A 21,217-nucleotide genomic window follows, 5' to 3' on the forward strand; every position below is an offset into this window, starting at 1 on the left:
ATATATCTATTAATAGCTGGCGAAACCGGTTTCCCCCCCTAAAATCTATCATTAACTTGAATTTTACAAATATTCTAACTAAATGATTTTATGTATTTAACTCCCGCAGGGTTTGTATGGTAGAACATCCAGCTTGGCAGGTGCTGTCCACTCTGGTAGGTCTTATGTCCTGCTCAGTTCCAACCAACATCAAAGCCAGGTATTAATAAATATTTCTCTTGTACATATTATAATGAAAACTTTATTTTAATATTGTTTTGTGACACCCATATGAAACTCACACAAAAAAGACAAAACTCATATCACCTGGCCATAATAAAAAGTTCGCTCTAAAAGCAGCAACATATTTGTGATCTCTATAATACATCAGTTTATATACATCCAACAGACAAATAAGAGAAATAAACGCCATCCTGATATGTAGGTTTTGTGTGTCTCTTTTTTTCAGATAGGCTTTGTGAGTGTTTGTAAATTTTTCTTATCCATTTATTCGTAAAGAAGTGTGGCTCACCTTCGTGGTATTATAGGCTTGATCCACTCTGAAATACATCAGCCAATTAGAGATCAGTCATACATCATCATATATACATTTGTAATAACATCAATGCTAGATCTACTGCCAATTTAGTCATGATCTTCATTCAGGTCTTCTTTATAATATATCTTGGCAGTTAACACTTCTTCGTCATTATCTACATCAGCCATATGAGATCTTGATTGATGGGAGAATCTTCTATTCTTGTATTCTAAAAATAAGAATATGTAGATTGGCGTCCCCCAACTTGAAGTCTAGCCATAGGCTAGAAGGAAGCATGGCGAGCCATAAAGTCAGTGTCAGGATATGGCTCGGCAAATATTTCATCAGCATTAGCAGTGTTGATAAGTTCATTGAGGTGTGAATAATCCCAGTAGAAACCACGTTCTGACCAAATTCGTTCAGCAGTATTTGGTGAAACAGGAGTTGGTGATGAAATATTACTAGATGTAGGTGATGTTGAAGAATCAAGATCGACTGTAGGTAGAATAGATGTTTCTGGTGAAACATTTGCTGAAGATGGTGCTGAAGAATCAGTGACAGCTCCATCTAATTGTGGAACTCTGTTGTATATGGCTGATATTTGTTTTTTTGCTTTGTGTTTTATTTTGGCTCTTTTGTCAGTATTGATGTTGGGTTCAGTGTTGTCTTCATGATCTGATTCATCAATAAATGATTCATTTTGAATAGCAATAGCAAGCAGATCTTTTGCTTGACGACGTTGATCTATCATCCACTGATCAAGTTGTTGGTACATTTCTGGTCTTGTATCTGTTGGAGAAGTGTTTGTTGAAGAATAATGTGACGATGATGATGTTATTGTGACTGTAGGAGTTGATTGATAAGCTGAATCCACTGATCAAGTTGTTGGTACATTTCTGGTCTTGTATCTGTTGGAGAAGTGTTTGTTGAAGAATAATGTGACGATGATGATGTTATTGTGACTGTAGGAGTTGATTGATAAGCTGAATCAGTTGGAGCTGATGTTGATGATGATTCAATCCCTCTTGCTGATCTCTGTACCCTGATCGGAGCTATCACATGATAGTCTTCATCAGATGAAGAATCATGTGATTCCTTGAGAGGAGTCCATGTGTTGACTTTTTTTTGTGTCTTTTTTTCTCTCAATATCTGATTATTACTCCTAAAGGCTAAGTGACAGCGGCTGGTGTCTGTTGTGTAAACTTTTGATCTAAGGGTAGGCTTTTCAGAGTGAGCATGTAGCATTTTCTGAATTTTTATTTTATCACCTTGAGATGCTGTTACTACAAAAATGTCTTTTGCCTTATGTTTATCGTTTTTCATGGTTTTTGGCAATATAAGGTCTCCAGTTTGAAATTTTACATTTGTTGATGCCTTAATTGATTCATTGTGCTTGTCATTATGATAATCTCTGATTGTTTTTTGTTGACATTTTAATTTTTCATAATCAATATTCAAACTAACTCCACTATTTAGATCTCTAATGAAGAACATTTCATATGCAGAAATTGTGCCATTACGTCTTAGCTTTTTATTTATAAGTTGAACTACAAATTGAATTGTTGTATTATTTACTTGTCTGCCATCTGGCTCTATTCTGACCAATTCTAGTTCAATTTCCTGGCATGCTTTGTCAACGACAGAGTTTTCGTTGATGTTGAAAACGTCGGTATTAGTGACAGATATTCCAATTTTTTTAAGATCATGATCCTTGTTGTCAAGTAATGGTTTGAAGCCACTTGCATTATCTACTTTGACAATGACCTCTCCAGCAAGTTTTATTGGAGTAAGAAGGTCAATTATTCCTTCTTTAAGGTCTTTATGGGACTCAGATTTGACTATTTTTGCGAGAGTATAACTTGAAAAATTGTCTCTAATGACAAAAATAAATTGACATCTTCTCCTGATTATGTCGGCATGAAAGTGGGTGCCAGGTACATTGGTGTCCGTTTTTGAATAATGTGGGACAACAGGAGGTATTTTCTTTTGACTAGAGCAAAAGTAGCAATTGTCATATAATTTGTCAAGTTCTGGTGTAAGTCCAATGGAATAAAAAGATCTGTCAAATTGGTTTTTAAGTTGACTTTTGGACGGATGATTTAAGTTGTTGTGCATTTGCATAAGAACAGCTGGAAGATGTGAGGATGGTACAACAATCTGTTCATAATTTATGGGGGCAAATGCGTTTGGTTTGGACTTAACAACAAGCAAACCGTCATTATTTAATTTAGCAACTGTTGTAAGCCTTCTAATTTCAGAGAGTAATTTACCACTTTGTTTACTAGGTGTTTTTCCTGTTGTAATGAAATATTTTGCTTGCAGGCAGGATTTACTCTCATCCTGTACAACTTTCCAAGCAGACTTATTTTCAAGAATGGCGGCAATATTAGGCTTTGCTGAATTAATAGCATGAGGATTCAAGGTGTTTACTGAATCTGACACAAAATTACAAATAGCACAATGTTCTGCGTTACAAGTTGATGGGAATCTAGACTGATTATCGCCGCAGGCATTTAGATTATTCTTTCCACTGACTAATTGGACAAGAATGGGCAGACGATTAACATTGGTAATTAATGTTTGAATTCTAGGGTTACTGCTGTGTTGGCCTTTCCTTATTAAATTAACTGCATCTGCCACGGCTTTACTATCAGGGGCAATAATAATTGGCTTTTTACTTTCCTTTAAAATATTGTATTCTGCAGTTATTGCAGTTGCAAAAGCTAATGCTTCGAGCTCGCAACTGTGCCATTTTGCATGATGTTCACTAAGCTTGTTGGAGTGAAACGAGACTGGCAATTTTGAATTATTTTTGACGGCATATAAAATATGGCCAATGCCAGGTTTAGCTTTAGCTGCGTCGACAACGAGGAGAAGCTGATCATCAGGGGATGGAAGATAAAGAGTCTGCATTTGATCAATTGCTTCTTTGGCCTTATTAAATGATATTTGCATAGATTCGTCCCATTCAACTTCATCTTTAGAGTCTTTACCAGCGACTATTTGATCAAATGGATCTAGGATAAGGGTTAAATTTGGGGCAGATGGCATCATTGTCTTATAAAGCCCTATCCAAGAACGTAGATCTTTGATGCATTTTATGTCAGAATAAGTGATGTTTTTTAATGAATTTATTCTGTGGGGAGAGGGTGACAGAAATCCTCCACTTTTCCAGACCCAACCAAGAATGTCAACAGACTCAAGAAAAACTTTTGTCTTATCTGCGGAAATTTTTAAATTAGCTGCATTTAGTTTAGAAAGAACTTGCTCATAGTTATTTGCCATCTCTAGTGGTGTGGCGCCGCCGACGTAAAGATCATCTGCTATCCTAGCCACGGAGCCAGTTAGCATCTCATGTGATAATACCTTTGCTAGAAGCTCATCCAGTTCTTCTGACTGTCCAAGAAGGCCCTGTCCGCTGCGTCTCATAAATCTAAGGCCGCCGAATGGTGTTGATATTCCAAGCCACTGCCCGTCCTCTATAGCTGCATGGTTTTGGTAAAAACCCTGAAATAAATCCATTACTATGATATATTTCCACCTGCCAAGATGAAGGAAAATATCTTTTGGCTTAATAATAGACAACGGAATATTTTTTAAATGATCATTAAGCTTTCCAAAATTGACCACCAGACGGACATCCTTTGTAGTTAGCTCATTTTTTGGTTTATTTTTGGCGCGCTGTTTTCGGACAAGAAAAGCTGGACTTACATGCTGAATTTGAATGTCAAAATCCTGTGGTATTCCGAGAACACCCTGAGCCGTGAATTCGTCACACACCTGCTGAAGCAATACTTTGGTGCTATGGTCATAGTTTATGTTATTTACCTTGTTGGCTGGAGGCCTTGAATCATTTGCCCAATTTAATCTACAAATATGTCGTCCAAAGTTCATGTTGTAACCCTGTGAGAGATCTTCATTAAAAATATGCCTGTGTTTTTCATTAGTTTGCCTTATAAAATCTATGACTTTTTTCTCAATCCCATTTTCATTAATTTGAATATTTTTATAATTGTTGTCGCCGTCGATGGAAGGATGAAAAGAGGAGAGACATTTAGGCTTTTCAGAACAAGAGTCATTCATAGTCCTAACTTGAACTTTATCATTTCCTTTGTTTAATTTAATGACGTCACCAGTTGTGTTTAAAACGGATATAAAACCATTATTTACCTTGCAAGTTTGTGGAGGAGGCCATAATTCTTGTTTGTTCTGGTAACATGGTTGAACAGCTAGAAGTTGATCATCATTATGTGGCACCTTGTAATGAACAGTTTGACCCGGTAGAATTGTTTTCACATGATTATTTTTAACAATTAAATTTGAATTTGAAGTTGGTAGCATCATTAATTTGTTTGTTTCTGGAACGGAGAATTTGTTGTGTATCACTATATTTTTGTTGTTGATATCTTGAACAATACAGTTTTCTTTGAAGAAGTTGTTTCCACCAACGAATGACGTATGTAGGTCACGTGTGACTATTGCGTGGAACCTGACTTGAAAATTATTTCTGTAGAAAATTTCATCAATTTCTCCTTTTGAAGGTAGTTTAGTTTTTCCGTCGGCTAGGTTACTTAATTGATTGTTTGGTTTGATTTGAAAGTTGTGTTGTTTTGCTGTTGAAAGTTTAATAAATGATACAGTGGCACCTGTATCTAATTCTATGTTTACATATTTTCCGTTTTTATCTTGCAAGGTTAAAATTTGTGATGGGACTGGTTTTATGAAATTGCATCCGGCTGGCTGGTCACTGAAATTATTACAATTATTAGATGACTTATCAATTGTTGTTGATAATTCTTTTTGAAGAATTTGTGACATAACCTGTTCTGAAGAAGTGATGGGTTCATATCCATATTCTGCGGCAATGTCGTCTTCTTCTGGTTGCATGTTGGAAAGTTGGGCTGTGGCTCTTTGAAATAGCTGGGTTTTATCTGTGTTGGACATTGATGGGCACTCGTTGTCTCCTACATAGTGGCTGGTAAAGATATGTCTTGGTTTGTTGGATAGTTGACATAGGCGACAAAAGGGGGGCATGTTTGATCTATACTGTGTTTGTCTCTGTTGGAATGATTGCTGAGGAGGCTGGGGTCTGGGTCTGGCAGATGGTCTGAAGGGTCCCCTGGAATATCTTTGTCTTGGTTGTCTGGTGTTAGTGTAGTTGCAGCTTGGTTGTTCTGTGTCCTGTTCAGATTCTTGTGACTCTTGTTGAACGTTGAGCTGTGATACTTGAGGATTATTTTCTTCAATTTCTTCCATATATTGTTTTGCCTTACTCAATATGTCGGATTTAAAATCCATAATACGTTTAGATTGGCCGATTTTGTGGGCGTATAATTCCTTGACATATGCAGGCAATTTTGGGTGAAGTAGGGATAGAACATTGAGGAGTATGAGATCTTCCATTGTTGGTGACAATTTTTCATCTTCTGTCAAAGTTTTGCTCTGCCATTGAATATTGTCGCCAGTTTTGCCAAGGTTCCCCATCATAAGACTTCTGTAGTTGTTGTAGAATCCTATTGGGGTGACATTTCCAGTTGGATCATATTTCACATCCAGGATGTTTAGGAAGTGAATGCCTTTTTGTTCTATTCCATAGTCTTGTCTGATTTTTTTATAAATCCAATCAATTGATGTTGAGTGTCGTACAATTGGTTGGTAATAATCCTCATGTATAAATTTTGCTATTATCATGAGAAGATGTCGCAGTTCTTTTCTGATGGTGGTAATGTTGGATTCTGGATCAGTCTGGACCAATGTGCGGATCCTGTCTGGGTAAGATTCTGCTGGTTCCCAGGATGCATAATCTCCACCAGGCATAAATTTTTGGAAGCGTTCATCTACTTCCAAATATATTTCCAGGGCATCTCGCCAAATGTTGAATTGTGTGTCTGTTACTCCTTCAGCTGGTAGAGTGTTGGGTGGGTAGATCTTTATGGTAGCCATTTTAATGTTATCACAGTTAGTCTATATAATGATGTATGACCAATCACCAAATGTCTAAGTATTTCACTTTAGTTAACTTTATTTTAAAAAATACTTTAAATTTACTTTTTGCGGTTGTGACCGTTTACAGTCTTGTTTTTTTTCACTTGAATTTTTACTTTAGATTTAAAATGTTTTATTAAAATTGGATAAAATGAGAATTGGATAAAAGGTTAAAATCAAAAGGATAATTTAAAATGATAAAATGGTTAAAAATAATAGTTTTTAGCGGATTATTTTTTCAAATCCGATTTAAAGGTAAAATTGATAAAATCAAAAACCGTTAAAATAGAGGAGAATCACTGATTTTTATCACATCTCCAGGTAGCGTCTTTTCCCGGCCTGGGCTCGACCTCGCTGCCACCACGTAAAGAAGTGTGGCTCACCTTCGTGGTATTATAGGCTTGATCCACTCTGAAATACATCAGCCAATTAGAGATCAGTCATACATCATCATATATACATTTGTAATAACATCAATGCTAGATCTACTGCCAATTTAGTCATGATCTTCATTCAGGTCTTCTTTATAATATATCTTGGCAGTTAACACTTCTTCGTCATTATTTACATCAGCCATATGAGATCTTGATTGATGGGAGAATCTTCTATTCTTGTATTCTAAAAATAAGAATATGTAGATTGGCGATTGTTTCTTTGACTTTTTCGAGGCCTTTGATAGTCAGTTGATGGCTCTTCTTGGTTATCCAAAACAAGAGAGCATTACCTACTGATTATCATAAGATATCATTTAAAAATATATGATCATTTTTGTTCAGACTGATGTTATTCTTGTCAGCACTTGGCAAATCAGCTGATAATGTTCACACAATCTGGCAGCATGTTGAAGCACAACAGCTACTTGGCGGACAGGAAATTCGTATTCATGTTTACAGTTTACTAAAGAATAGTTTTAATTCCTATGACTTTCCTTTTTTTTAATGACAATTACAATAGGTAATATTTTAATTTCATTTTAGTATAAGCTCGGAGTTAAGATAAAGACTTGACAAGTTGACAATGAAAACTTACTTTATTAAGTTTTAGGAAAGCTATTTCTATCCATTGCTGGGAGCAATGCTGTTGGTCCTAACTCTGTGGGGCTTTAACCTAACCTGACATAAGCTCCACAAATAAATTTTCATTTCAAGATCAAAATAAGATAACAATGGGAGTTTGCATATTTCAATAAGTCTATTAAAAACAAAGTTGGAGGAGGCAATTGGACTTAAATTACCTTAATTCGTCGGCTAATAAACATCGGACTTTAATTGAATTTTAATATACAGAAGGGGTAATTTTGTTTTAGCATTATTGGGGATGTATACCTATTAATTTATCGTCAATTGGATTATCCCTTAAGATCCTTGATTAAAGGTCCAAGAATTACAAGATATAAATCTAAATATGAATTATGTGTGGTTAGGGAGGTAAGCCTGGTATCACAGAGGAGCTTGAGGAGGTGGAAACTAGAGCTGAAGAGTTCCCACTTACCAGAGCTTTTATACAGGTATTAAATACTTATTTTGTAGTAGCTATGTAGTAATGAAGGATATAAAATAGCCTAAAACTAACTTGGGAACTAATTAATGAGAACTCAATCGGTAAATTGTTGTCGAAATCTTAAGCTACAAACAAGAACCATACTATTGCATATACTGGGATATAAACAAGAGGAGCTTCATTCATATTATATACTATAACTCTTAATTTTCTAGTACTTTTGTATCTTTGCAGTCAATCTTCTAATCTCAACAAATAAATATGAACTTGCTATATTATTATTATTTGTTAAGAATTGTACTCACCTTTCTTGTTGCATTACATGCTTGATCCACAATGAAACACGTCAAACAATTCGTATTCTAATTAGGGATGGCAATCCGGATCCGGAATCCGCCCAATTTTGGAATCCGAATCCGGAATCCCTTTTTTAATAGCGGATTCCGGATTCTTAATTGGTAGGCTAAAATTAGCGTCTTGAATTTTTTCTTTCAACTCCTCCTCTTTTAAGGCAAAGATTTTCATCATTATATATATTTAATATCTTTTAAAATCTGGTTTGATTCTCGGAAGTGAATTATAGAGAACACCAAGAACATTGATTTTTAGGACATTTGTAGCACTTAACTTTTTATATTTTTTTTAAAATCCTTTTAAAACATTGCTAGAATCCGGAATCCGCCAAAATTAAGAATCCGGAATCCGCAGGAATCCGCCACTTGTTTTGACGGATTCTTTAAGAATCCGAATCCGGCCCGAAAATTCGACGGATTGCCATCACTAATTCTAATAAGTTGCACATTGGCATAGATAGTATGATAACATCACAGAAATATAGATATTTTTAACTTCTTAGTAATCATGCTTCTTATTAATCTTCTTAATTATCTTCAATTAACATTTCCCTTTTAGTTTTGAATGGTGTCGTCATCAATATGAAATCATCAATGCAAAATGAAAATCATATTAAAATAGAAAGGCGTTTGTACTTACCATATAACTAACATATGTGGAGATTAGGGTTGGCAATACGGATCCGGAATCCGCCCAATTTTTAGTCAATTTTGGAATCCGAATCCGTTATCCGTTTTTATTAGCGGAATCGTATTCTTAATTGGTAGGCTAAAATTAGCGTCTTGAGTTTTTTCTTTTAACTCCCCCTTTTTGAAGGCAAAGATTATCATCATTATATTTCAAGTCTTGTTCTATTCTCGGAAGTAAAATATAAGGGACACCAAGTACAGGAATTTTTAGGACATATGCATAATGCAGCACTTAAATTTTTTAATTTCCTTAAAAAGCCTTTTAAAATATTGCTAGAATCCGGAATCCGCGGGAATCCGCCATTTTTTTGACGGATTCTTGTAAAAATTTGACGAATTGCCATCCCTAGTGGAGATACCAGAAAACCTGGGGGCTGAACAGAGACAACCAGGATTACTAACCATATTTATATTAAGGTTCTAGATACCCTAACAGATGTGGAGATACCAGGAAACCTGGGGGCTGGACAGAGACAACCAGGATTACTAACCATATTTATATTAAGGTTCTAGATACCCTAACAGATGTGGAGATACCAGGAAGCCTGGGGGCTGGACAGAGACAGCCAGGATTGCTACCTTATATCAACTATTTGGTGGACTCGGTTTTTCTCAAGTTCTGCACCAGGACATATAAGGTTTTATTTTATTTACAATACACAAATATTTTAATTATCAATAATGTAAGTTTAGCTAACATAGGGATAAAGGGCGTATTATTTCCGTAAAGTTGTGTGTACCGGTTTAGTGCTCGTATTATGTCAAACTGTTCTTAATCATGACCAAACACTCAGTATAAATTAGGGGCATAATTAAGAGCATTTGACTAAGCCGTTACACACAACTTTACGGAAAATACGCGAAAATAATGACCAGCTTTTTAGTAGCAATGCTTCTCTATAATTCACTCTGTTCGTCAGTCCAAAAAACTAAGGGTTAAGTGCGATTTTCTGCTATAAAAGATATACTGCGATCTTTGCTTAAAGAAGTGAAGCTACACCTTACCAAAAAGCTTCAAGTAATCAAATTACTTTGTCCGTAAGTCTGTCGGTCACAGGTTTAATGTTACTTAACAACAAGTATTTTGGTTAGATCTTTGTTTTTCTTTGAATCAATGCCCGCTTAAAATATCATAAAGCATGCTTACATTCACATAAATAACCAATTCCTCTCACCTTAGCTGAATCTTTAAATCATTTTGATGGTGCGCTAAATCGGGGCGCGCCGAATTTCAGCCAATCACAGCGTGGCATATCATATAATGCTAAGCTGTGATTGGCTGAAATTCGGCGCGCCTCGATTTAGCGCACCATCAAAATGATTTAAAGATTCAGCTCTTGTTATGTTCATAATTTTTTTCTATAAATATATATAAATTACCTAAATATTTAGAATCCAGCAGAAAGATGGGAGGTTGCTTCTCAGTGTTTGAACCTTATGTACAAACTCCTGGCTGAATATGAACCTAACCCAGCTGACTTTCAGGTAATTTTACTCTTGCTCCACGTGTGACATTTTTTACGAACAGATTTTTACTTTTTTGTGTTAAAGCAATTTGAAAAAGACAAAATAATATTTTTTGCCTTGAATACAATTTTTTCAGTCGTCTTGATAATATAAAGAAGCTTTTTAAAATGAGATATAACAGTTTCATATTTTTCTCCGTACAAGCAAAATCGTTTTTAGGGTCCTGGACCTAGTGTAGGACTACATCCAGGTTTTTACCTCTTGATGAACCTCCACCAGTCCTCTCTTCTGCTGCGCTCCTTGCTGTTCGTCGTGGACGAGTGCAGAGCTATGCTAGATACCTTCAGTGTATTTGCAGGTTAGTGCTAAATCAAATAGTATAACACTTCATTCATAATTTTTTCCCATTGTTTCATCTATTTTTGGTAAAGTAGATAGATTCATAGGGATCTAATTATGGTTATTTGGGTAGAACTGATTATGATTTAGGTTGTTGATTGTTTTATTATAATTTTATGACTTTGTTTAAACTTTTAAATTCCTTCTAGGCAAAAACTATGTTGAATCTGCAGCCACAGCCGCCTTGAAGTTGTTAACCATGGCTCTCAAGTTGAGCGACGACCTTATAACCTGCGGCAGGACAGCTGGAGCCTCTGTGGTCCTGACGGCCACCTCCAAGCTTCTTCTTGGCATCAACCCACGGTCAGGGAAGCCTGATCACATGCTGAACATTGCCAGATACGTTTTGTATGGCGACTGGATGCCAGAAGCAAGATACTGTGCTGTTAAGATATTAACCTATGTAGCCGCGTCTCCGTCTAACCAGCCAGATTTGCTAGCGACATTCACTGCGTCAACAGCAGTTAGTAACGCGGTTCTAAAAGCCTTTACTGACGCACTGGACGCAAGTGAGGAGGAAGAACACGCTGGTGATTCTCTGCCTGGCAGTAGGAAAGGATTATTCATCTTAATTAGATTCATCTAATGTAACTGAGTTGATTTTACTTTATCATTTTTTTATTTTTTTGCATAACAGGGTGGCGCTTGATTATTCATTTAATAATTTGGGAGATTTTTTATGAATAAATCTGTGTTCACAGAAATATTGATTCTGTGGCTGCCTCCAGGCTGGCTGTTGTTCAACTCATTCAGGTAATTATTTATTATATTTCAAAATTTATAATGTGTTACATAGAAAATTTACCTTTTACTTTTTACAAAACTAGCCTCTAGGGGGCTTTGCCCCACGAGGTAATTAAAAAAATTAAAAATGTATGTTCATGTTTATAAGAAGCTATAAATTAATTGTTAGCTTTCAAAGGTGTTTCTAAATACCAACAAAAATTTAAAAATTCGCAAATTGAATGTGTAAAAATGTAAATAATTTTGTTTTAGTCTGGAGTAAATATGATAGCCCCGACACTTGGCCACTTTCTTCTTGGATTTGATGTGAGACGGGGTGTGGCCACCTCACAGCTACAGAATCCTAACATCGCTGGAATTAGGTAATTTAATTATGTTACATTTCCAAAAAAAATAGATTGAAAATAAGAGAGGGTTGGGGGTAGTTTTTTTCCCCTTTTCCTTAATAAAAAGGAATAAAAGCACTGTTCCCTTATTTCATAGGGGAAGGGGACGCCAAAATTCTTTTATTGTGCATTGTCCGTACAGCTAAGTGCTTCTTTTCAACAACATTAGGAAAGTAAAATCGGATCATGGAAAGAAAACCAAGTATTTTTATAGTAGTCTTTCTCCTATTTCTAGCCACTGCGGGTTGCTCTAACCCTGCGTTGCAATCAATAACATTTACTAAACCAAAAATAACCTATCTAAAGCAACTATAAAAATACGACGAAATCTGCTACTTCGTTTTCTTTCCATGATCCGTAAAATCCACTAGTCGATTATACATCTTTTTTGCAATATTTCAGAACTCCACTTCATGCCATTCTGGGCTTGCTAACCCCCCAGGAGCACGGGGTCCCCTCTGCCCTGCTGAGTCACCAGCCGGCCCTGGCCACCTCCTTGTATGCCCTCATCTACTCCCTGGTGTCAAACCCAGAGACTTATGAACCAACTTTGAGGTAAATTCTTAAATTGATTGATATAAAATATATGTTAAATGATTTGAAATAAAATAGAAATGGTATAGAATTTTAAACATAGTGCGTAATGGATGGAAAAAGATAAAATAAATGTATCCTATATTACATAATTGTAAGGTTTTTTTTCTAAAGATCTCGGAAAATACCAATCCGAAAAATTTGAACTAACTAAGGAAGTGGGTTTCTAAATCATATGGTTTTATGCTATTTTCCTGATCTTAATTCCCACCTCCCCTCCCTAGGGGGAAGCAACTATTGAAGTAATAAAGCACTTGTTTTCTTTTTACAGATTCCTGCGTTCATCTTGTGACTTTTTGTGTTCTCAGTTAGCCTGTGTTACTAATATTCTTGAAAAGGTAAAAAGTTTCTTTTTTGGTATTTATGTGTTTTTTAAGCCAATTGAGCCGATGAAGAAAATAAGATCCTATTAATGATATAAATGTTTTTAAAACACTTAAATGACAGACAATTATTTCAAGTCATAGCAAACATTATATTTTTTTTCTAATATCTAACAGATACTTTGTACTATGAAACAATTTGACATTATATTTATAACTATAAAACATAATACAATATTTGTAGGAGGATATATACAGCCAGCGAATTGTCTCTTACATCCTGAGAGCTACAGCTGTAGAGATCAGAGTTCTTATGAAGAGTAGACAAAAATCTCAACTCTGCAAGATTCTCAGCCTTCTCTTGGATAGTACAGGTAAAAAGTTAATTTTAGTAAAGAAGCTACTCCTTATTATTAATACCGTTCCTTTATTTGTTTCAAAGCATCTAATAAAATATTAGTTTTGTTTGTATTTAAGCTAGCCTAACGGTTTCTTATCAAATATTTAAGTTACAGTCAATTAACAAACTAAATTACTTAGAACCCACTCATTTAGTATTCTAAATTTTAGCCAATGGAAAGTCTCCATGAATTTTGTGAAACGTTTCCTTATGTTTTATGTATTTAGGTTCTGAAGAAGAAGTGGGAACCGGACAGGAAGTGTCTCGCCTGTACACAGACTCAACCTTCTCCCAGTTGTCCAGGACTGCCATGCAATCCTCCACCTCAAAGCACATGATGAATACGCCCTTGTCAAACCATAGGCTGGCCACTGTCTTGAATCTTATCAATTTTGAGGTGAAGTTATTTTTTTGGACGAAAACTTAATAAAAAAATTTATAATTGTGAATTAAAATTAAATAATATCACAAGTTTATTTTCATTAAAGTAAATAATGAGCACGAACTCTCTTAGAGGGGAGAAAATTGGGTTGGGCTAACCATTTGAGGCTTCCAAGCACCCATTTTAACCTAACCTATCCTGACCTAAAATACAAAACAAACACACGAAAAACAATATCCGCCCCCCTTATTTTAAATTCTTTATATAATAAGAGGAATGGGCTTGTCTAATCTATGCACTTAGAGGGATACCTTTAAAAACAATATGTATTTTCTAGATTGAGAGTGTAAGTCCCCCATCCTGGGAGCTATTTGATGACGGTCAAGTATCTGCCCTCCTCACTCAGTGCCAGGTACAATTATTATTATTTTTATCATGGTATCCCTATTTTGTTATCTAATAATATAAAGAAGATTTTGTCTAGCATAAGACCACTGAAACGATTGATTTTCCTAATTTATATATGAAAGCTTATGTTTTTGTTACCTTTACTTATCTTGAGTTTTTTGTAAATGTAAAAATTAAAATGTACCCTAGGTTGAGAATCCAACTAGCAGTGTCCACGAGAAATTGATCCAGGTTCCTCGTCTGCATAAAATTCTGGCTCAAGAGTTGGCTTCCTTGCAGGGCACAACAGCTATGAATCAGCGCGCTATTATTCAGGTCTGAAACATATAATTTAAGTTAGTTAGCTATATTTTGTAAATTATATTTACACATATTTTGTTGTCAAACCACTTTTTTCCGCACTAAAACTACTTTTTTTTCTCACCATTTTCAACCAAAATCTAATGTTGATATCTCTGTGAAACGGTTCATAGTAACGTAGGACTAGACTTTTATAGTAGGTCCCAATGCACTAACGTTCTAACTATTGCAAACAACAAAGTTTTTGATTCCACAATCTTTGTCTTGAAGACATAACTTTTGTGGCCAAGCATTTTTCTCTACTCTTACTAGTTATGTCGTGGAATATAAACCAAATATTAGAATACATTTTTTTCAGGCTGAAATAAATTCTATCTTGATGTACGCAGTACGCTGGAATAGTGTACAGGAAGGTGCAGCCGCCAGACGTGCCCTGCTTGACTCTTGGAGACAGGTAGTTAGCTTTATGATACATTTATTCGAAATTTCATTCCTTGGTCCTCTAAACATTTTCCAAAATACTATAATAAACATTTAGATTAATTCTTTTAGTTCTTCTAAAAGTTTTGGTGACTTAAAATTTTTCTTCTGTGTATTCTAATATGTTTTGTGTATTTATTTAGGTGACTGAAGTGCTACTCTTGGCAGCTCCTGACGATTATTTGACAGCCGTTGGCAAGCAACAGATTCTTCTTCAATTGCTTCAAGCCCTGCTCAACAAAGTTGCAGGTAAACTTTCAAAAACAAAACATGATTACCATACCTGAAGGGATAAGACAATGGCCGATAAATCCCTAATTATGATACACCCCTATTGTAGATTAAAATTTGTTGTTGAAACGTTTTAAAACTAAGCTTAATAAACCAACCAATCAAAATTCACTAAATTCTCCAAAGCTAGCGAATAAGAAAACGTAATTATAAAACTTTATGGACCAGTGTAATAAACAGCCCATTGTCTCCTCTTTTCTTGGCATTTACAGTCTTTTTTGAAAATTAAAAAGGCCAAAGCTTGCAACATTAGCATAAGTAAGCAGTAAGTATTTAGAAAACGTTGGCTTCGATTGTTTTATTTTGTTATAAACTAGCGGTTGTGTCCCTACCCTCGAAACTCTGTATTTGGAAGGAAGGGGGCATGAATTAGCCTTTAAGACTTGATTTTAAAAGTAAATATCCTCTATCCACCTTCTTTATACAAAATTACTCAAATGGTTATGTTTTAGCGAGATTTTAACATAAAAAACCTTACTCCTTTGTATATTGTAATAAAGTTATATCTTCAGGTGATAGTGGAAGTGTAGTTTTGGGTCTATCCACTCTGGTTTCAAGTGCTGTTCTGCTGCTACTTACCTCCCTTCGCGAGACCTATGAGACCTCTCCTGAAAAGAAAACTGTCCTGGGAGAAACATATGTTGGTGTTTTGGATGCTACGCTGGAGACTACAGCTTCCAGAGAGATTTTCTCTTCTTCCCTTCAGGTTAGTTTTGACTTTAAACATTTTTCAACCATAATTTTTTTGCTGAACTACTTGTGAATGTTGTTATCTTTGTTTAGTGTTTCTTTTGGTTTCTTAGAACTCTTTTTGTGCTTCAATGGGCTGAAAATCATTTTTTTCCCTAGGTCATCCTGAAAGGTCTAGTCGGATGGATCAGCAATAACGGAGGTGGGAGTCAGTTAATCCGCACTAACTTGTACGCAGCGCTGGTAGCATATCTTAGGATTGGTAAGACATCAACCAGTGAAAGCAGCCGCTACCTAGAGGTATTAGTTTTAAATTATTTTATTGATTAAAAAAAGTTTTAAGGTTGCTTTGCTTATTCTATCATAGGAACTCTAAAAGACAATTTAATATAAAATATTTTTTAATATTATGAAGTGACATTTTTGCAATCAATTTTCACTTCGGGCATATTATTACGAAATCTTTTCTTCATCTTTTAAAGTAAAAATATTGATTTGATCTAGGTATCAGAGCGGGGTAAGCTACAACGCGTGAATATGGAAGTAATCCAGGGAGCAGGTACCTCCCTGCTGGAAATCCTTGCCAGGGATGCGGTATCTGGCCATGAAGTGAGAAGGATGCTGGCTTTTGCCGTCCTTGAAGAAATTGTTCTCATGGATAGAAAATGTTTTTGCACAAGGCATTGTTTATTTAGATATGGTACAAAAAATATTATTCTCTTAAGGTGAATCATGAAAAATTCGTTTGACTTAGTCAAAATCTACAATTCATTAGAAGTCATTGAGTAGCGTTGGGCATTGAGTTTACAACTCGTCAGTTGCTTTGGAATCAAGCAATCAAAATTCCCTTCTAGTACCCGAATCAGTATAATTTACAGTCCATGTTATGCTTACCCTGACTAAATAAATGTTGATGGCAGGTTCTTGGCCGAGCAAGGTTTTCTCAAACATATTGTGGAATCATTGGTCAAGGATGAAGAGGGGTTGGTTACTCTCCTTACAAAGGCATCAATGCATTATAAATTGGATTATATATATATTAATTTATTTATCAACTAATGGCTGCCTAAGGGGCCAAAAAAATATACTAAAACCAGAATGGAAGCCATTTGCGAGCAATTTTCTTTAAAACTTCACGTTTTTTATTTAAAAAAAGCATTCTTTCCTATAACGTGGATTCGGAATCAATCACATTTTTATTTAACTGAGATAGCACAAAACTTAACGACATATTTTGAGGGAAAGAAAGAATATGCAATATTATGCAACCGCTATAGAGTCAAACAGATTCCTTGAATTAATGCTTTGATGACATGAAGGCTGATGGAAATATCCGCGACCTGTATGTATATGAATCCAAGGTTGGGCTGCTGTCCAGGGTGGCCACCAGTCCCTTGGGCGCTGAACTGTTGCTGCAGGTAGGCATTCTGATAGCCAAGCAGCATTGTATTCAATTTATATTTCTTATATGACATTTTTAACGATTAGATTGAAGTTTATGAGACAGCGGGTCAAGTCATAATTTACTTGAACGTGGATCTTGGTGGCCCTAGCGCCTATACAAAAGTGTCTCGTCCTACTCCATGTCTACTTAAGTCCAAATACTAAGAAACAATGGTTACACACACATCAGTTTATGAGACAGATATATTTTATTGCTTTAGGCTGGACTTATCAACCGGTTATCTGAGCTAACCATCCTCGACCTACGTCCTGATGTAGACGCTGTCCTAATGCGCAACGAGGCCGACCTTGTTTACGGCGTGCTGACCCTGTATCAAGGGGTTCTATTCCCGGTGCTGCGGCTGGTTCAAAGCATTCTTTCTACTCTTGGCAGTACAAATAGAAGTGCCACTGACCAAACTATCAGATTTTTGGCCGCTCACGATGATGTTTTCTCACAGATTCTGCGCGGCTCTACTGCTAGATCAAGTCTTAACAAAAGTTTACTACAGGTAATAATCAAAGTGATTATTCGCATATGAAAGTAACAGGATATCGCATTAACAGTAGCGTTGAATCATGCAAACCGCTAAACAGAATTGGTTCTCTTTTATAGTAAAGCTTACTTAGGGAGGTTTACAACTATTTTGGTGGGAGGAAAACTCCACCACCCTGAGAGAAGTTCACTTCCCTAGGGGCGTAAGCGTTCTACTCGGTTTAACAATGATGCAGGGACCTTAATATCACTTTCATTGTCCCACCCCTGCATCTATGAGTAAGAAGACAATAATTTAGGAACTTGCACTTGTGACAGCGATAGTATCACGTGCTGGCAGCCTGGACATACGTGCTGACATGGCTGATCCAGCCGGCTTCGAACTTGCCAACATGTTGTCCAGAATTCAGAAGCAGATGCTGAGCCTGTTGGGTCAGTTCCAGCTGTGTGATTCTCTGCTGTCTGCTATTGAGATGGCAACTTCTTCAGGTAAGGTTTTAGGTCAGGACAGAAAAAAGTTTAAATTAGGGGAAAATTTAGAGATAATGATAATAATTGAAAGTGCCAAAACTTCGGCACCTCGGGGCTAAAAAAACTAGTTTTAATCTCATAATTGTACATTCTATATCCGCGGAAAGGCGTTTTTAATATGATGCGAGAAATAACTATTCATGTTTATAAAGTCAACTCTGTAGCGGGCTAAAATAACGATATCCCCATCCTTTACCCCATCCCCTCCCCTCCTACTGGATAAACGTTTCGACTAATGCGTGGGGATATTGCAACCTAAACTGACGACAATTTTTCTCCTGTCATAATTTCCACGTATATTCTACATCCATTATTATTTTACAGGTTCCGAGTCCACAGGTGCATCAGGTGGAGATTCTATCTTGTTGACAATATTGAAGATTATTTCAAATGTTACCAACTATGCCAGATCCATTGTTTCTACGGGTGCTAATTCTTCTAAGTTTTGCAGATTAGGTAAAGTATCCTTTAAACATAAATTATTGAAAATATTTATGTGGTTGATTAGTTAGAGGACAATGCCGCGTAAATAAAACTAAAACCCTTTTATCATCTTATTTATTGGCTACTAAAGGCAGAATTTCACACTTATAGGAGAATAATTTAGCCATTGTCCAAAACAAAAGAAAAGTAGTTTTTTTTTCATTTCAAAAAAGCTTCAGTTTTCATGAAACCATTCTTTTTATTTTAGTTGTAGCCCCAAGTATGATAGAGGTTACAGAGCAGGTTACTGGTAATATTTCATCAAAAACTGCCTCCCTGGGTCTTTTTGTTCTATCAATTCAGAATGTTGCAAAACATTTATCCAAAGCTCAGGTGTGTTGAATTTAATTTTGTGCATCATTATCGCAGCAACAACAGAATAGCAACATTTTAAATTGTTGTAAAAAGGAATGTGGTTTCTTCCATTTTGCATTGACCACAATCAAACTTGGAAAAAAAAACTTGTTGCTTATTTTAGTTTAGGATAAGGGTGAAATAACGGATAGAAGCTCAACTGTAATAGCATCTCAGTAGTAAACCCAGCCCCTTGCTTAATGTCTGCTATCTAAGGGTAGAATGAAAACATTACTTTTTATAGAGTAGATGCACTTAACAACATAATAATGCAAAATTATAAGCACAAAGAAAGATTTTTTTTTTTTCAGAGTAAATTGAATGAGCTGAAAGACAAGGAGAACAACCTGGCCTCTTTCTCAACCTCTGAGCTTGTCCACTTGGCTGCCATCAACCCGGTTGAAAAACTTCCAGGTATAGTCCATGTTGGGTTTGAGAACGCATTATAAATAAAAAACAGGGGTCTCTAAGATCAAGGCAAGAAACCATAAACTGATGAACATCCTAATTTTTGATCAGCATTAGTTTGGAACCAACTGATTATAATTCAATGAATGAAAGTACCAATGCTTTTGAGCCAATGAATAAGATAATGTGGTTATAAGACTTTGAGTACCAGTGCAATTCAAAGTTCTCCATTCCTGAGTATTTGACAATATATTAAAATGATAAATTGAAATACGCCAAAGTTTTAAAGTCGAAGAATAAAAAAATATAACTATCTATATATTTTACATTCTAATGTCCCTCCTTCATATAAAATGATAATACACGATTCAGGGGTGTATATTCGGCACAAGATTTATTTTTTTCCCCTGCTACAATTTTTTTTTATTTTTTTTCCCCCCTAGATTTTTCTTAAAAAGTAGGGGGGAAAATAGAAAAATATTTAAAGAACTCTATATTTTATTTATTTTATTCCTCCTGAGTCCTACCACACATTTTTTTAGTTTTTTTAACCAAGGAGGGGGCGAAATGGAAAAAATGTTATCAGTTTTCTAAATTTTTACATTTTTTTCCCCTCCAACCACTTATTTTTTATTTCCCCCCCCCCCCCTGAGCCGGGGATCCCATGCACAATATACACCCCTGACACGATTTACACTCGTCGTTTATTAAAGTCCCTTTAGAATGTTGATAGCAACTGAACTAATATGAAATTACCAATCAAGGGCTGGTCTTGCGCAAATTGGCGGGTGCACGGTTAGCTGCAAGTATCGGCGAGAAACAGTTGGAGGTGCAGCTTGCCGCCGAAACTGTAGAAGCCCTAGGATTTCTTCTATGGCGCCATCTGGAGCACTACCTGTTATACAGCAGCCCCGCGTCAGCAGCCACCCCGGATTCTCCCTACCAGGCCACCCTCCGCAGGCTGAACGAGTCGAAGGATGCGGGCAGGGGCGGTATGTTGGAGTACAGCAACTCTCATAGATCAAAGTTTCCTTCGGTAAGTAATGTTAAAATTAATTATGTGAATCAATGCATTGAATTAATAATACTTGGTATTTTAAATTTTACAGCATTCAAATTCTCATTGTCATGTGGTCAACTTTGATCTATTTTACCTAATTGTTTCTTATTTTAACTTACCTAAGTAAAATATTTTCTTTAGTTTGATTTGGAGAGGCTGAAAAGTGACGTGAAATCAGCCTTGAATGATTCATTCTTTGAAAAACTGGGGGACATACTGGAGTTGGTTGAGACTCGAACTAGCTCCGGCACTTCATCTGCAGGATTCCTACAAGCTATCATCAGGAATTTGTCCATATTATGATTTAAAATGACACAGCTACTAAATTATTCTTAATTTTGACAGAGGGAGGACAATGTTAAACTACACAAGAGAAATTAACAATAAAAAGCAATCCTGACAATAAATTAAATCATACCTTATCATCAGGTGCATCTCTTTTTTGACTATGTAGTCCAGAGAATACAACAATTTGTTTTCTCATTGATGTCCTGTACTTTGCGTGTGCTTAAGCCTACCCCCAAAACCATGCC

General features: G+C 35.9%; 1 protein-coding gene across 3 annotated transcripts in view; it reads left to right on the forward strand.

Annotated features, from left to right (window-relative positions):
• The window catches only part of Nup205 (nuclear pore complex protein Nup205), a 30,376-nt gene that overhangs the window by 8,249 nt on the left and 910 nt on the right, over positions 1 to 21,217 (forward strand). For all 3 annotated transcript variants that reach the window (XR_013876798.1, XM_080150801.1, XM_080150802.1), the window contains exons 15-43: positions 108 to 199; positions 7,279 to 7,370; positions 7,924 to 8,009; positions 9,552 to 9,683; positions 10,438 to 10,530; positions 10,732 to 10,870; positions 11,061 to 11,461; positions 11,611 to 11,664; positions 11,908 to 12,017; positions 12,444 to 12,596; positions 12,907 to 12,973; positions 13,203 to 13,332; positions 13,586 to 13,755; positions 14,078 to 14,152; positions 14,338 to 14,463; positions 14,807 to 14,902; positions 15,072 to 15,177; positions 15,732 to 15,925; positions 16,069 to 16,209; positions 16,414 to 16,589; positions 16,830 to 16,914; positions 17,229 to 17,327; positions 17,574 to 17,864; positions 18,148 to 18,337; positions 18,704 to 18,835; positions 19,071 to 19,195; positions 19,528 to 19,630; positions 20,389 to 20,660; positions 20,826 to 20,966. Coding sequence is in view for 2 of the 3 variants with exons in the window: in XM_080150801.1 (XP_080006927.1) it covers positions 108 to 199; positions 7,279 to 7,370; positions 7,924 to 8,009; positions 9,552 to 9,683; positions 10,438 to 10,530; positions 10,732 to 10,870; positions 11,061 to 11,461; positions 11,611 to 11,664; positions 11,908 to 12,017; positions 12,444 to 12,596; positions 12,907 to 12,973; positions 13,203 to 13,332; positions 13,586 to 13,755; positions 14,078 to 14,152; positions 14,338 to 14,463; positions 14,807 to 14,902; positions 15,072 to 15,177; positions 15,732 to 15,925; positions 16,069 to 16,209; positions 16,414 to 16,589; positions 16,830 to 16,914; positions 17,229 to 17,327; positions 17,574 to 17,864; positions 18,148 to 18,337; positions 18,704 to 18,835; positions 19,071 to 19,195; positions 19,528 to 19,630; positions 20,389 to 20,660; positions 20,826 to 20,966 (4,071 nt within the window). In the remaining variant the exon portion in view is untranslated. The remainder of the gene's footprint in view (positions 1 to 107; positions 200 to 7,278; positions 7,371 to 7,923; positions 8,010 to 9,551; positions 9,684 to 10,437; positions 10,531 to 10,731; positions 10,871 to 11,060; positions 11,462 to 11,610; positions 11,665 to 11,907; positions 12,018 to 12,443; positions 12,597 to 12,906; positions 12,974 to 13,202; positions 13,333 to 13,585; positions 13,756 to 14,077; positions 14,153 to 14,337; positions 14,464 to 14,806; positions 14,903 to 15,071; positions 15,178 to 15,731; positions 15,926 to 16,068; positions 16,210 to 16,413; positions 16,590 to 16,829; positions 16,915 to 17,228; positions 17,328 to 17,573; positions 17,865 to 18,147; positions 18,338 to 18,703; positions 18,836 to 19,070; positions 19,196 to 19,527; positions 19,631 to 20,388; positions 20,661 to 20,825; positions 20,967 to 21,217) is intronic.

The sequence above is a fragment of the Acartia tonsa genome, chromosome 2, assembly GCF_053477335.1.
Source record: "Acartia tonsa isolate MP-2025a chromosome 2, ASM5347733v1, whole genome shotgun sequence".
Lineage (NCBI taxonomy): Eukaryota > Metazoa > Arthropoda > Copepoda > Calanoida > Acartiidae > Acartia > Acartia tonsa.